Below are 17,266 nucleotides of genomic sequence, written 5' to 3' on the forward strand. Positions count from 1 at the left end.
TCTAATGGAGTATAAAACTGAAAATTAAAACTGCTTAAGGGCTAAAAATGTTCTGAAAAGCCAGCACACATGTATCATGGTGTTATAAAGCTATCTGGATACTTTGGGGGGTTACGGGGTCAAAGCCCAGTAAAAAGAACAAGAAGCGCATATTTAAGATTTCTTGCATACTGTTATTTCAGACATTGAGATGTGGAATGTGCACAAAACTGTCCAAACAGATCACCTTTCAGATGCAGGCAGGGTTTTCTTTACTGCTTTTCAGGTGACACCTGCACGGCAGTTCGAGGGTTTTAGAGACAAGTTGTGTTTTTTGTGGTTTTAGAGCAGTTAGGTGGCGCGGATGTTTTCCATTCTATCATCATCTTTGCCAACCTGCATTTCTACTCATTCTGATTTAACCGTCAACTGCAAGCTAGAAAATGTCTTCAAACTGTTACTTAAATGACTTATTTAGGGTGAGAAGAAATAAAAGCATAAGGAATGAATAAAGGAGGAGTCGAGAGCATGGGTAGAGGAGGGAGAGGTAAAAATTAAAGAGTTGGACAAAAGATGAAGGAGGAGAAGGCTACACTTGTCCAAGCTTAACTTCTTTTAGGAAAAACTTGAAACGCGCTTTTTCTCTTCAGAGTTCCTGCAGAATTTATCCCATGCTTGAAGGTTTTTCATCTCAGCGATCATATCTGAATTCTGATCAAGTATCTTACACCGTCTTCTACTGCTCTTCATATTTCTCTTTCTGTAATTTCTTTGTCTTCATTCACGTTTTTGTTCATTTCTTCTTCCATGTCTTTTGGTTTCCATCTGTCGTTGCTTCTCCTCCTCCGTTTCAGTGTTTTCTCTTCTGTACTCTGTTTTATACTCCTTGCAAATGCACATTTTTGCTCACCATTTCGTGGATACTACACTACATCACTTTGCATACTTTCTCCAAGTTTTACTTCTTTTCCTCAATTTCAATATTTCAAAATATAAAATACTTGCAGTGCCCCATATTTTGTCTCAAAGTCTTGGAGAATATGCTGCAACCCTAAAGTCAAAGTCCTGTGCTATTGCATATGTGCATAGTGGTTTGAAATTTTTTTCAGCCTTTCGCTTGCAAAGCAATCAGGAAAACAAAACAAGAGCACATGCAGTAGTTTTACTCACAAGCCCTTGAGTAGCCAGTGGCAAAGCTGGACAATGTGCTAGTGAAGGAAACAATGAAGGAGTGCTGCAGCAGCTGGCAGCAACCAAAAACCCTCTTGAGAGATGTCAAGAGACATCTGCAGACATCTGGGTTCCTCTATGCTCCATCAAAAACTCCAAGGACAGCCCCCTGGTCAATAACTTTAGCCAGCGTACACAAATATCTCTCAGTCCACTCACATTATGAAGCCCGTTAAAAAACACTAGAACCACCAAAGTGGGTCATTTTGGCCCTTTTGCATTTTAAAAATCACATAACTCTGTTAAAATTTAAAAAAATTGTCTTTTCCTAAAAATCGGATCACAGTATTCATCAAATAGTGAATCTTGGGGTGTGTGGGATTGAAAAGCCCATTGTTCATCAGTGCTGTTGGTTTCAGTCATTGTGCAAATGTACTGTTTATAAGTTTGGGGAAACCTGCAGTCAGCTGAGACTGAAGAAGTCACCTGGATGAGTGATGAAATGTTTCCAGATTAACAGAATCAACTTTTTGGGAAACCATAGCCCCCAACTACTCCCCAGCACCAGTGAACTATCTGAGGATTAATGCTGTTTTCCGCTCTAAAATGAACACGCTGTAATGTTTGGACATGCTTCCCGAGTCATTTGGAAAAGGCATGCTTGGGTAAGAAACTTCTGCCATATTTGGGGATTAATTTACAGTGGAGATGTTGATTCCTGAGGAATTGTGAGATTATGTTCGCCACACTACATCTGCCTGAGTGTGATAAAGCAGTAATCCGCCCAGCCTTTAGCTGTGCCAGGGATTCAAGTCTGACTCAGGGGTCCTCATGCTTCCGACATACCCTCTCTGCAGCTCTCTCATCCCCTCACACTCTCTTTTGGTGATTACTTTAACCAATACGGCAGCCAAGTAAGTCTTCCTTACCAGAGTAAGAGTCTGACAGTTCCCTTCAATGCTTCAGTGCAGCACATTTAAGCCTACTAAATCTAGAAATTCATGGAGATGGGTTAGTAAAGCTGTTACAGTCATTATTTTCTTTTGTTTCAAATTTGATAATGCTTTAGTTAAATAAGAGGAAGACAGTCTCTTTAGACACAGCTGTACTATTCATTCAAATTGCAGCAAATACTCCAGCTCTTGGCTGACACAGCTTTGTTATTTGGTTTAGACAAGCAAACTGCAGTTCCTTAATTAGTGAACTTCCTGGGAGAGGTGCTAGTCTCGTAATTATGGTGTTTTGGTCGGATCATAGCAGAGAAGCACCTATATTTTTTCCCTGTTTGCAGCTTTTGTGCTGAGCAATGCTAACTAACTAACAGATAAGAGATTCCTGTTGCTCTATTAATCAAGTACTCACCAAGAAAAGGAATGCATAGGTCCCAGTTTGAGCTACTTCAATGCATTTGGCATTTATCCACTATGAGAATAATTAAAAAAAAGAATTATATTACTTAATATCTGTGAAAATCTTATTCACATAAAAAATGTGGCTATTTCAAGTCTCTGGCATTAATTATGTGATATATATTGTTAGTGAGGAGTTGAGTGAATTTGCTATGGAGGATAGAGCCAACTCTTGTGCACTTATGACGAGGCCTGAGCTGCAGCCTCCCGCTAAAAAGAAGAAGAAAGAGTCAGCTGCTTGCACATGTAGAGTCCCTGTGGCACGATAGACTCCTGTAACACCTCGAGCACACACAGATCTCAGCCCCTCCACCAGCTGGCCATCTCTGTATCCCACCTCTTCTCTCTCTCTGTGCACTTTAACCTTCCTGCCTTGGTATATATAGTCTGTGTGACTATCAGAGTTCTCCTGGCAGCCATCATGAAGGGTGCAGTCTCGATCTGTTTCCTCTCTCTGCTGCTTTTGCAGGCCACAGCAGGTAAGATTCAGAAGCAATTTGGTAAAACTTGCTGTTTTAGGTGAGCTGGTGCACCGTGGGCGTGAGAAATGTTTGTGTACAAGTACCGCTGATGATTGAAATGGTGATGTGGCATAAGTTTAGAAGCAGGGTTAATGAATGGTTAATAAATAGCACCATATTTGACTGCTTTGTCAGCTTGATACTTCAATGGTTCCTCAAAGATTCAGAGGATGGCCAGAAATGGCCTGTCATATTATTGAAAACAGGCTGTCCTGTAGGTTTTTGTGTCTATTGTAGGGTCAGTTTGGCCACAAATGGCACTGGCTTTTAGAGGCAGAGTACAGCACCACCCAAGGATAAGGATAGACAGACAGAAATGTTACCCCAGCCTTTCTTTACCACCAGGCTAAGCTATTTAAATCTGTCCCAGTTTATAGTTAAAAAGCTGGCACGTGTTACAGAGTTGTGGATTTACCTGTCTCTTTCTAATGCTCTTCATTATTAAATCAAATGTTTCATGGCATACTGGAACAGCCGTCACTTTTCATGTATGAACAAATCGCGTTTGGGCGAGTTTCTGAAGTTCGGGATTATTCAAAGCCGTTCGGCCTCCACTGTGGACTGACAGCATGTCAGCTGTCCTAATGCACGGCACCAGCTGATGGAAAGTCTTAGTCTAACCAAGGAGACGGGAACGGCCACGTGGGAGCCTGAATGGACGCTGAGCTTTTTCTGCACGCGCTAATTCGGTCTGTTTGCTTCATTCTTCGGTTTCACCTGCTACAGTCTGAAGAATGACAACCATAACACCAAAACAACATACATCCTAACTATATCAAAGGGCACCCATGGAGCTGAATGTCACAGCGAGCTGATCACCCATAACTGCGCCCAGATTACCCATTCTAAAAATGCGGACTGGTCTCTGGGGCTGGACTAGCGCGGGTATTGTTACCCTTGTCTGTCACCCCTGTCCGTCCTTGGGGTGGCGTTCAGCTCCACAGCCGGGACCCAGGCCTCCATATTCCAAGCTGCTGTCAGGTGTCTAAGATTGGATGGGCTCCTGAAACCCAACCCCAAATCCCCCCCCCCCCTCTCCCTACAGCTCCTCCCTCCCTCTTCTAGACCCTCTACCCTCCCCATCCCTCCTGAATCGTCACCCCTCCCAGTTCCATGCTTCCCTTTAGACACACTGCACAGCTGCTGCACTGTCACAATCACAATTTATTCCCAGCAGTTGGCCTTTTAGGGACATGCATTCTCCAGGCTGGAGGGGCCGGGCCGTGGCTTGCAGCTCAAGCTTTCGAAGAGCCCTTTTTTGCAGGCTCGTGCAGATGTCTTACGGTGGCCCCCTGTCTGTGAATATTTTCCACAGGCATACTGTGTATTGATTTTTGCTGCAGAGCTAAAAAGGACTTTATGTTGAAATACCCCCAGGGTATGGCAACACTGAGTCATGAACTCTTTTTGTCTCGGTGTGTAATTATGGTGTTTTTATTTGGTTCAGTCAACTCTCAGGAATTCCACTGAACTCTACAGGATGGACACGAAGGTGTAACCGCCCTCGAAAGCAATGTGGTGTTAATATGCTATCATTTTATCACAGGCTGCCTAGCATACAGATTTATTAATCCACCAGAAAATCTTATATCCTTTTAAAAAAAATACACCTGAAGGCTGCATCAGGGCTGACATATTAACACAGAAACTGATCATGTCAAATCTTATGGAAAAAGCCTAAAGCGGCTGATTGCATGGCCAGCATTGATCGCCTTAGCTGATTGATTGGAGTATCCACATTTTGATATAAAGCAAGAACACCAAATGATGCAAGTCATCTTTTAAGCTTAGATATCACTCGGCTGATGTGCAGCAATGTGAACATCTTATAAACCAACAGTAATTTTTTTCTCACCTGACATTAACATGCAGTCATTAAAAAGCTAAAACTTTTCACGAGCTATGTTTTTGGCGGCGTAAACAAGCTGCTGGAAGTTGCAGGTTTCTTATGTGGATGTGACACTGCTCAGTGTTGGCATGTACTGAGAAACATAGGCTCTGTAGGCAGAGAATGTTTTGTGTGAATGGCTACGATTGACCATTCAAGGACTACAATTGTGTTTGTTACATTATAGCAAACTTTTGGGTAAACTGTGAAGAGGCTTAAAATTTCACTTTACTATCTAAAGTACCTTGAGATTGGTAAAATTGTAGTGAATTAAAACAGCCGCTAGTGCAAATGTAGAAAGATTACTTGTCTAACAGGCAGCGCTCAGAACTTGAGAGTCAGCAAAAAGGACAAAAGTGCTATGTGTAGAATATTTCTGCCCACATTAAATAAGCACTAACAGTTCTTCAGCCGTTTTGGTCCTTCAGACTATTTCTTCACACTGCTGTGTTTATAGTTGGTGGCAATACTATCCATCCTCACTCAGTAAAAATATCTTTGGCCTCCTCACTTTGCAGAGGGGAGACACTGAAAGTTAAAGGAGCACGGTCTCCATGTGATTCTCCTCTAATGGCACGCAGGACATCCCTAGGCTGGACGTAGTGCAAGGGACACGCCAGTCATACTCGGTGACTTTATTACACACGCTTCCTTAAGACGAGCCGCGCAGCCCCAAGGGCACCTGACGTCCTTTCCTGGCTCTAAAACAGGCGAGCAGGGACTGAGGCATCAGATCAACACTTCAGCGTAAAGCGCCTTTGCCCTCGAACCTTTCTTTGAGCCTGTCCCTACCCTTGATGCAACCCCCCCGGTACTGTTTGGTGGCTTGTTCATTATTGTATGACATAGTAAAACTAATGAAAAAAAAAGAAAAGCAATAACAGTGATAATTGCTAAGTGATAAACACTCAATTCCATTACTTGTTATATTTTCAGAAATTTAATTAGCGCATACAAGCAAAGCCACGCATTTGTAGCACATTTAAATTTACATGCATCATGCTTTTCACTTGGCTAGCCTGTGTACTACACAGTCAGTTTGTAGGGTGAGGATATCTCTAAAGTCTCCAAACTGACTAACAGTCAAAACCTTAAAATAGGCAGCAGTCATTTTGCCACCCCTCCTCTGTCCATCTTCTGACCCATTGTAGGGCTATTTTTGACTGTGTGGGAGTACGAGCTGCAAGCAGTGCCACCTGTTGCCATCTGTGGTATCTTCTCACCACACCCTGCACAGCTGTGCTCTCGCACCTCTGACCCTCACCGAAGGAGGAAACCGGCATCCTTATAGGCTGGCAGCAGGCTTATTTTCACATTCATCTGCTTTGGTTTAAGTATGTTTCCTGCCTTTCTGAAATGGGCACTAGTGAGAAAGTAGTTTTGCTTAATTGCATTCATGAATTTTAAATGAGAGCGGAGGCACTTTACAAGCCATTGGTCATGTAAACATTTTTTCTTTCTCTTTAAATTTGACTCGAATCATTGCTTCTCGGTGGATCTTTCTGGTGGAAACATTCTGCCTTCAGATTAGGGCTGCTTGTGCAGGATAAATCCTTTAACTGGGGTTTCCAGGGCTGCTACCCTCATCATGTTCACTTTAATTCAATTTACTTCGACTGTGCTGTAAGCATAATATGATCCCGGGGGTTCCACAGTTATACAGATGGTCATTATATACAGGCACATATCAGCACGCACACAATCTCAACAAAGTGATTCTTTGCCCTCAATAAACATGAAGCTATAATTTTGAGTGAAATACGGACTGATGTATTAAAGGTTTATTTATTCAGATAATCAGTCATGAAGGAAAATATGCTTGATATACATTGAAAGCATAGCAGTTACATTTTATCTGTTCAGATTCCATTAAATTGAATATTTTACACTGTACTTATGGAAGAAAATTACATGGAACATTTACATGTAATCAAATTACTTAAAATCAGCATTTTGGGCATAAATATTTATTGAGTGTTTGGAAAAGACCACAACATATATCAGGATAATCAGAGCATAGATTAAAGATGGATTAAATTTATCTTCTTTAGTCAAAAGAAATTAACCTTGTGGGTTAATGTAATTAAATAGGAAAGCGAAGCATATTTCAGGCTGGTTTCCAATGGCTGGTAGGTCATAAGAGATCTGCCTATAATTGCCGCAGTGGACGGCTTAGATGTTCAGCGGGATGTACCGACGCCACCAGAATGTTTCTCCAAACTGTGGTGCGGTTGTGTGGCAACGAGCTCAGCGAGGACAGGGTTCAGCTCCCCTGCCACCTTCAGGGTTAATTTTGAGCACTGATGCAAGGCCCACTGTCCACGGGCAACATTACCTCTCTGATCTTTGCGGAGCTCTGTCCTAATTAGGGATCGACTGGATTGGAAGGTGTTAACAAGTTCACAGCCGCTAAGGCCCTCTCGAGGAGCTAGCGTTAAAAGACGTGACTTCTCTGAGTGATGAGTCAAGTTACAGAGGCTTTAGCAATCCCTGTAGTACTGCAGTGATGGCGTGTGGAAGAGATGGGATCTGGTCATCGACAGCCACTTTAGTCCTCAAGTGGAATCACCCTCTCTGCCCTCTGGTGGGTTTCATCAGAGGGCACATCCCCTCTATTTTGCAATATGATCACATTCTATTCAAAACTTGTAACCTGCTCAGATAACCGGAGCAATGTGGCTCAGATTCAAATGCAACCAAGCGGTCATGGATCACAAACAGATGACATCACTTAGTGGTGTTCTAAAGGTCACATGAACAAAAGCAGCTTTGCGCAGGCTGTAGTTGTTGTCAGAGCTAAATCCGATTTATTATAAAGTCGCTGTGGAAAAAAAGTTGCAGAAGGTTTGATGTAATTTGTCTTTAACATGTTTAACATGTGTTCGAATAAACACTTCTTCCCTAAATGCTTGCATTTTTCCAAACTGCCAAACCCAATGAAACAGTGCTCCTTTCGCCTCTATGTGTTTAGTGCATATGTGCACTATATATTATTAAACTTGGCAGAATCAAAAATGAAGAAGTGTATTATATACATGCAAAACACAGTGGTTACGCCGAGCAATATTTTCTTTACTTTCCTGAAATGCAAATAAATAAAATAACCAAACTAAACTAAGATAAAAGTAATGAGCATATAAAAGTAAATAAAATAAAACAGTACTCTCTGTACAAAAGGGTAAAGTGTTGTCACAACATAGGAAGTCGCATGAGTTCACATTACTGCATCTCTGCTTTCATTGTGTTAATCCACTAGAATAAAGACAGGGCACACTTGCCATTAGGAGTTCACATGCAAGAAATGAATGTAATTTTTTATTGTATGGGCTGATTAAGGAAGGCTTTCTGCCTGATACTATGTAGCCACATACAATATATGGGTTAGCAGTGTTGCTCGTACCCTCCTTTTATTCTGGCTACTAACCTTTTGGTTTCTCTTGTTCTTGCGTCGTGCCGGCAGAAACATTACACAGGCTTATTTTTAGCAGGTTGACTCGGTGAGAATCAGCACTGTGTCACTGCCTCCACGCAGCAAAGGAGAAACCTTTCGGGTTTCAGTTAAAGCCCCAGAGATTTGTAATTTCGGGGGTCTTTTGTGGTCGTTTATTGTTTTTGTATGTGCACATACTGAAATGCTCCAATTGGATTTCTGTGATCAGAAAATGCGGGCTGCATTTTTCATGAATGAGAAACATTTATATTGAACTCAGTTCATTTCAGTGAAAGAGTCGATTTACAAGCCTCGAGGCTCATAAATATAAACATAAGTTTGCTTGAGGCTTGTAAACAAACAGGCCTTCGGATGATTTTACTTGTCATTTGATGCAGCGTTGGATTCATCCAAAGCGACGTGCCATTCTGACGCTTGGCCAGAAACACTAGAAGTCATTCACCACATGGCCGGTGGCTTTACTCGAGGCTGTGGCGCAGGATGCTGCAGCAGCACTGCCCTCTGAGGGGGTGATGTTTATCAGATGTTTAAAAGAACATCTGATATGTGACTTTGCTCTGCAGTTTTGGTTTTGACATTTTAAAAAGGAGGCATTTTTAAATATTATTTCTGAAAGAAAGCTTTCTGTTTGAGAGAACATTGCTGATGAATATGGTCTATGGTGACACCAGAGAGTTGGAGGAACTATAGTTGAGTTTTTCAAAGAATATTTAAGTCACCTTCTGATTTTTACTCACTCCACCCACAACTTACAGCCAATCAACTTTCTCAAAAAGTGTGTCAGTATCTGTGAGAAACGCCACTTATTTCACAATAACAGACGGACTGAGAGGATCTTACATTATTCAACACTGTACATGAAATGATGTGTCTGCAGTTCTAGTCTGGAAGTTTTTTTACCTTCCCATTTGAGCACCTCTGCTCTACCCCCAGTCACTTTTTCAGGAGCATTACATAAATGCCAGGATACGATTATTTCTTCACAGACACCAGCTGAGATCAGAGGGTTGTGCTGCCAGCGACTGAACCAACTTTTCATTCTTTTTCTGATCCTCTGTGCAAGTGGTGTTAGTTTTATATAACTGCAATAAAATTGTGTATTTTTACTGAGAAAGTCAGGTAAAGTGCAGGCGATTATATGAGCTTATATTCATTTTTCTCTGTGCTGCTTAAAACATTTTGAACTTATCAGCGCCAGTAAACTGAATTTGCTGGCAGAAGGTATGCATGTAATTGGTTTAAGAACAAGATCAATATTCTGTGCTTTCCACAGTCTTATTTACAACTAAATGACTGCAGTTAATAATTCAACAGGTGCTCCTATATCAGAGTCAATCTTCCACACTCTTAAATACCTTTAAAATTCTTTAACAGTTCTGTTAAGGGGGTGTCTGGTAGCTTGGATGCTCAGACCCATAAGCTCCCAGGGCATGGAAGTGTGAACCAGGAAGACTTCCCAATTGCTGCTATATATATCTTGTGGCAGGTTGGCGTGTGGGAGGCGTTGTGGAAGGGGTCTGTACTGAGGCCTGGGCACACAAGGACAGGCCTCACAGCCTGATGAGCCTGTGATTGGTGGATAAATATAGATGAGAAAAGACAGAGGATTGCACACCATTGTCTCATGTATATTATTGTTGGGAACACTCAGTCCGGCTTTGAGTTCTCCTCCTCGTCTGTTACGAAACCGGGGAAGTCCCTCTCTCTGTCAGTCTGCCTTATCTTTGCTGTTGTTATATAGCCCGCGCTGATGCCAAACACATGTCTTTGTTTATTTTCAGCATTTGCTTTCTAAATTAAGACCTGATTGTACTAAGAGCTGTGATCTAAGTAATCCGACATGTTCAAAAGTGGACATGACTGGTGAGCAAATATTTTCTCTTGGTCATTCTTTCTCTCTTACACACACGCTCATACACGGACATGAAACAAGCTTATAGCTCAGTTAAAATGTGTATATTGACATGCAGGACCTACATCTGAATGTAAATGCTAACTTAGCAACTATATTCCATTTAAAGGGGGGTTGGTTAGAATGTCAATACCTTAGATTGGCTACTATTTAGTTCACTTAACCAACAGTTGGTGTGTCAGTTGAGAGCTTCTACTACATCAAAAAATATTTGCCCTCAATGAATAGTCATGCAAAAAAATGTAATCTAAAAAGGGAATATTTAGATACTAATAACTACAAATCGAAAGTGTTTAGTTGGTGGATTGTGCGGGGGGAGTTTAGGTGCTTTAATTTCCTAACTTGACTTGTTAAAATCTGAAAATACAGCAAAAATCATTGAATTGCTGATTTTATTTTTTTTTGTTTTCTTCCATATAATGCCTTTATACAAGGCTCACATTAAAACATTTTATTTATTTGCATCCACTACAAAATCAGTCAAGTCTTTCTTTTCACTGATCTTTGGCCAGACAGACCGTCATGTAATAGCAAAGCTTTAATAAACATGGCATGGCACCTGTCAACAAACCCAGTGTCTGCTTCTTTATTAAACTGCCGTTGAACAAATCAGACCTCCCATGTTTATTTTCTTAAAATATCAAGCTGGCCATTTAAGGCATACGCTGAGGTCTTGAAACAAACTGAATTTGCTGTTGATGTTTGTGATGTTTCTGCAGAAGAAGAAGAAGATGTTACCTCCGTCCTTAGAGACAGATCTCACATCGATGAGACGCTGCGGCTTGCAATGGAGGAAAAAGCAGGAGACTATGCAGGTGAGGATTGAAGGTGAAAGAGGCATGTTACAAATCTGACTGCTTTAATTTTCTTAATTTTTTTCCACCTGATTTCCCTTTAACACTTTTGGGGGAGCAAACTAAATATGACAAGTCAATAGGATTTTTATGCTATTTAAAACAAACAGTGTATCCAAAGAAAACACTGTTTACCTTATTTACCTTACTAACATCCTTTTGATCATCTCTGGTCTCCTTTTTCTTCAGCGGCTCTGGAGAGGTTGCGGAAGATCTACCATACGTCCATCAAGCCGATGGAGCAGGCCTACAAGTACAACGAACTGAGGCAGCACGAGATCTCAGGTATCACCGAGCTCACCGGCTGCAGCTTCACTTTGCTTCACTTTCTCCTGTTGGTGTGGAGTTTTCTGTTTGAGTTGCTTTAGTAACTGATTTGTTGACTTGTTTGCAAAAACACAGCATCTTTACACCTCCAACTGATGCATTAACAGCAATATGTTCTCCTTTGGAAATTACCTGTAGCCTCTCTTTATATCAGGTTTAAGGGTGGGATTATAAAAGTAAGAAGGGTAGTGTCTTTTTTTACCCCTTCTGTTAAACATTGCACTGTTCCCTGTTTCTTTACAGTGGACTCAACACTCCAAGCTGTACACTGAACTGCCCAGAAAACCCCACTTTCCTACAATGAAATAAAGTTATCGCCCTCTTGTGGCTTTTCAGGCCTGCATGCAAAAAAAAAAAAAAAATCAACTTCTATTTTCAATGCATATGTGCGTTTTAAAGATGGGAGTAAATCCCCCCCCCCCCCATCACCTGACTACACGGGCATGTCCTCCATCTGTTTACAGACATGTTTGACACTTCGCAGGTCAAATATGGGATTAGACTCCAGCCTGGATCTCCCACCTGTTTATGTACATTTTTACTTTATCCCTCCATGTTGCTTGTAGAAACATCACTCCCTCACTGAGCTTTCCTCCACCTCCTGTTTCCCTTCACTTCTCTATACTCCACCCTCTCCTGTCTTCCACTCATCCCCATCCCCTCCACTCCCTCTTCCACCCCTCATCTAACAGCCTACCCGGGAAGAACCCTGGGGGACTCAGCCACAGGTGGGTGTGGCCAGAGCTTACCTGTGCATGGCAGTGCCTGCAGTGCTCGGCCCTTTCCTTTCAACCCCTTATTTGTCTTCATACATTTGCCCTGAGTGGGTTGCAAAATTTCAAGCACGTTTCACTTTGGACGACACTCGATATGACTGAGGTGTAGTCAAAAGTGATCCATGGGTGAAAGCTTCATTTTACGGAGAGTGAATAAAAAGAGAAGTAAAAACACTCTTAACATACTTTAAGTGTGATAATGTTTAAATTGCACATTATTTAAACTTTTTTAAAAATGACTTACCATTACTTTGTAAAAACAATATATATATATTTATATAAATGGGGTTGCATGTGCAGCTTTGGTTTTAACAAAGGATACAGAGGTTTGAGGAGGGGACACTGGTGGGAGAGGGTGGTCAGTGTTCAGCTAGGAGTGAACTGGTTTACTTTTTCACTTTATTTTTTAATATTATTATTTTTTATCATTTTAAATTCCAGTAGCACCAGGAGTGATGCTTAATGTCTGCTTTTTTGTTTATTCTTTCTCCTTTCCCTTTTTTAATGCTATTTTTCCATCAGTCAGTTGCATTGTAGTACATTGCACCCAGCCACCCAAACACCATGTCCACTCACAACAGCTACGAGACACACAGCTTGTGCTAGACCCGTCGAGTCTCTTTGTCAGAGTATAAAACTTTATCGTGTGTCATGAGATTATGGCTGCTGCATTTTAATGAATTTCCTTTATGCTATTAAACACCCTAACAGCTTTACAACATGTTTCTGTCCTTCCTTCTTAAGTCTTGTAAAATGTGCCCTGTGCTCTGGATTGGCAGTGCTGTTCAGATGTGCTCTTCAGTGAAAAAAATAAATAAACAGATATGCAGGGAGACCTTTCGGATAGATGGTTGATTAGATGACTGGCTAGATGATGATTTCACCACACTGCTGATAATTTAATCAGTGTTGTTTCTTCTTGCCCTAAACAGATGGAGAGATTACCTCCAAGCCCATGGTGCTATTCCTGGGACCGTGGAGTGTAGGAAAGTCCTCCATGATCAATTACCTCCTGGGCTTGCATGACCACCCCTATCAGCTCTACACAGGTACCATAAAGATGTTATTTTTTATTTTGTAAATTAGCAGTAAATAACGTTAAGTTCTGAAATCCAGCGCTGATGGGGGGAAAAAAGGCAAGGTGAAAAGTGCAGTTGTTGCTAAATCTACATCAGATGGGGAGTTGACTGGAGAACTGGGTGCTTTACATCTTACTGAGGTTCAGTGTGTTTTCCCATCTGCTTCTCCTCCACAATGCTAATCTCTTCCTCTGTGATGTCCTTCTGCAGGAGCTGAGCCTACTACCTCTGAATTTACAGTTATTATGCACGGGGAAAAGATCCGCTCTGTTGAGGGTATCGTTATGGCGGCTGACAGCTCGCGCTCCTTCTCTCCCCTGGAGAAGTTTGGTCAAAACTTTCTTGAAAAGCTGATTGGTATTGAGATGCCCCACAAGCTTTTGGAGCGTGTGACGTTCGTAGATACACCGGGAATTATTGAGAACCGGAAACAGCAGGAAAGAGGTAAACTCAAGAAGCTCGCTCTCAGGTTTTGATTTTCAGATACCACAAATCAACTGCGCATAGCTCTTTATGACCTGTGCTTTTCTCCCATTTAGGCTATCCTTTCAATGATGTCTGTCAGTGGTTCATTGACCGTGCTGACCTGATCTTTGTCGTGTTTGACCCCACCAAGCTGGATGTTGGTCTGGAGCTAGAGATGCTCTTCAGGCAGTTGAAGGGTCGTGAGTCACAGATTCGCATCATCCTGAACAAGGCTGACAACCTGGCCACCCAGGACTTAATGAGAGTTTACGGAGCGCTCTTCTGGAGCTTAGCTCCCCTCATCAATGTCACTGAGCCTCCCCGTGTCTATGTCAGTTCCTTCTGGCCATATGACTATGCACCTGACACCAGCCGGGAGCTCTTCAAGCGAGAGGAGATCTCTCTTCTGGAGGATCTCAATCAGGTGATCGAAAACCGCATGGAGAATAAGATTGCCTTCATCCGCCAGCACGGTATCCGTGTACGCATCCACGGCTTGCTGGTAGACCGCTACGTCCAGACCTTTAAAGAGAAGATGAGCTTCTTCAGTGATCCCGAGTTAGTCTTCCAGGAAATTGTAGATGACCCAGACAAGTTTTACATTTTCAAATCCATCCTAGCCAAGACCAACGTCAGCAAATTTGACCTGCCTAACCGCGACGCTTACCGTGACTTCTTTGGCATCAACCCTATCACCAACTTCAAGCCTCTGTCAGCTCAGTGCTCCTACATCGGAGGCTGTCTGCTTGATAAGATTGAGAAGGCAATCACCACTGAGTTGCCTGCCCTTCTGAGCAGCATTAACTCTGGCAAGCAGCCTGGCCTGTCCTCCTGCGAGGCCACCGGCTGTGGTGAGAAGCCAAAGAATCGTTACCGAAAGAACTGAGGAACACAAAATACTCTAAAGGTAGAAAGGAGAAGGTGAAGGTGAAGAGAAAGGGTCTGGTCGATGCCAACCCTGCTTTTTGTCAGAACGCTTGTATCACTAATGGAGACAGAGGCGAGAAGATGCTTTTTTCTTTCCTTTTTTTTTTCTCAGGAGTTTAAGGGGAGGTGCATTTAATGTCCGTAGGATTGAAAGAGATAGCGGGAGGGGTCATCGATAAAGGCAGCTTAAGGATACAAGTGCTGAAGAAATGAGAACATGCCTCTCTCCCTTGCACAACCACTCTGGACTGTCTGGGACTTTGGGATTGGGAAATCAATGATGTGAATAAAAGAGGAAATGGGAAAGATTAAATGAGAAGGAATAAAAAGTTTAAATCCTGAACAAAAAAAGTCAAATACCAGCTCCCTTGTATGTGAATAAAGGAAAAAAGTGGAAACAGAAATGTGTGTTGGACAACTTGTGAGAATTGCATTGCAGCAGGTTAATTCCACACGCTTCAGGAAGCTGTTTTTGAAGTAGCCCCTTGTGTGGGTGCCACACAGAGCTAGACATCCAAACCTTTGCTTTTGAATTAGATTAACACTGCATGTTCGACATCACAAAAGGTGCATGCATTTTCTCTCTGACACAAGCAATAGTCCCTTGTGTTACTGACACCTGCAACACATGTGGCTGTTTTTTTGTTTTGGTTATTTTTCCTCGTAATTTTGTATGCTCGCCAGTCTTGGTTGTTGACAACCTCTGAGAATAGCAGGGGTCAGGGATCAAAGGTCAGAGTCTTCAGTGCAGAGTGGGTGTGTTTACTCTGCTTGTAACTGTTGTTACTCTTTCTTTGTTTTTTGTTTTTTTTTGTTTGAGTCTATAAATTTGCTTTCAGCAGAATTTAAATGCTGTGTTAGCGTTTATTTTCCCCTCAGTGATAAGCTTCTCAGCCCTTTCTTTTAAGTGATCATAAAAAAATAACATATGAATGAGGCTCTAATATATATATATATATATATTAGAGAGAGAGATATTTACACACACACACGCACACACCTCTGCTGCAAAATTTTGAAAAGTGCTGCCAAAGTGTGGTCGATCTTTGCAGATTTCCCAGCTTGCAAAAAAAAGAAAATAAAAAAATGTGAGATGGAGGTAAAGGAGGACTCATGAGTTGACCCCTGACCTCTATGGAGAGAAGGAAAGCAGAAGGTAGCTTTTACCGCAAGTTCCTGTGTACTGTGCCTCAATAGATGTCCTAAACACACTTGGACAGTCTGGGCATTGAACAATGGATATTTTGCTTGTTGGCTTCAGCTTTGTGGAGTCTCTGCACACCTTAGCATGTTATTTCTTTTTCTTTGGCTTTATAAGTTGTAAAAGACAAAAGATCAAATGTGTTAGGGTTAGCAGCTTCTGACAGAGCCAGGCTCGTTGCTTCCAGTGTGGGTGCTGAGCTGATTCAGTATATTTTTCCAAATTTTTTACAAGAGTGCTTCATACACAAAGCCCTAAATCGTAAAGAACAGGTAGGTGGTTCTAAGCTAACCCAATAAAAAACTAAAGTTGACTCATGGCCAAGCGCACTTCCTGTTTCCTCCACGTGTCCTGCCTCACTAACACCCCTGCTGCTTTTCCCAACTAAACTCTGAAGCATGATTCAAAAGAATATAGCAAACATAACCTCCAAATAAGCTTAACTTTGATTAACTTTTCAGTTTGAGTGTAAGTGCTGCACAGGGTGTTTAGTATGTTTACACTGCAGATTCAGAACATGGCCACTAGAGAGAGCTGTGTAAAAAGAGGAAAGAAAATGCAGACCACTGGCAAAAGTTTATAGTGGGATTGATCGCTCAGGCTTCGTAACATTAGGTGCTTGCATTTTATTTATTTTTTTGTGTACTTGAGTGTAATTTATCTTCATTTACCTGTGAATTAGATATTGAATGGATGTGCATCCCATTAAAGTAGTTGTTGATTCACTTTTTTTTCCTTTTTAAAAAAAATATTTAAGTTAATCTTGGCCTAATTTTTGCAAGCTTGACCATCAAGAATAAAGATTTCTGATGGACCAAGCAGTGAAACTTTGTGGTTATTCAAATAAAATGATCAATCTTTGGACTCAAACAAGAAAATTTGCTGAGATTACATCTTGGACTTGCACATTTCCTGTTTCTCCATCTTGTCTCCATACATTTGTCTGTATAACGTCTCGCTCTGTTCCTTTTGTCTCTCTTACACCAACATCTGAACAGGTCTGATCTCCCACTTTTTGAAAGCATGCTTTTTGTGTTCCACAGCTGCAATGCACCAACAGTTTGTCGTGACTGTGGGAGTGAGGGGGGGGGCATGTATGTGAGTGTGTCTGTGGATGTGTGTGTGTGATGTAAATTGCCTCAAGTTTTGACACATGCACCAAAATCCCCCTTTATACAGTCATATGAACCCACGTGAGCTTCTCTGTGAGTGAACTCCAACTCTTCTGCGAGCGTTGAAATATTCGCAGAAGATTAAAACTGATACAGTGGTTTATGAATAAATCAAGAGAATTCCAGCTCACCACT

General features: G+C 41.7%; 1 protein-coding gene across 2 annotated transcripts; it reads left to right on the top strand.

The window, feature by feature from the left end:
• The first annotated feature begins 2,891 nt into the window (after positions 1-2,891).
• srl (sarcalumenin) lies at positions 2,892-16,684 on the top strand. Of its 2 annotated transcripts, XM_080906476.1 has the most exons (7): positions 2,892-3,037; positions 11,050-11,145; positions 11,374-11,469; positions 12,204-12,239; positions 13,220-13,336; positions 13,577-13,810; positions 13,906-16,684. In XM_080906476.1, the coding sequence occupies exons 1-7, from the start codon at positions 2,980-2,982 to the stop codon at positions 14,715-14,717; spliced, it is 1,449 nt and encodes a 482-aa protein (XP_080762602.1). In that variant the 5' UTR covers positions 2,892-2,979; the 3' UTR covers positions 14,718-16,684. The 2 variants fall into 2 exon arrangements, with proteins under 2 accessions (XP_080762602.1, XP_080762603.1); XM_080906477.1 differs by lacking the exon at positions 12,204-12,239.
• The last annotated feature ends 582 nt before the right edge of the window (positions 16,685-17,266 follow it).

Source organism: Rhamphochromis sp. 'chilingali', assembly GCF_963969265.1.
Source record: "Rhamphochromis sp. 'chilingali' genome assembly, chromosome: 15".
Lineage (NCBI taxonomy): Eukaryota > Metazoa > Chordata > Actinopteri > Cichliformes > Cichlidae > Rhamphochromis > Rhamphochromis sp. 'chilingali'.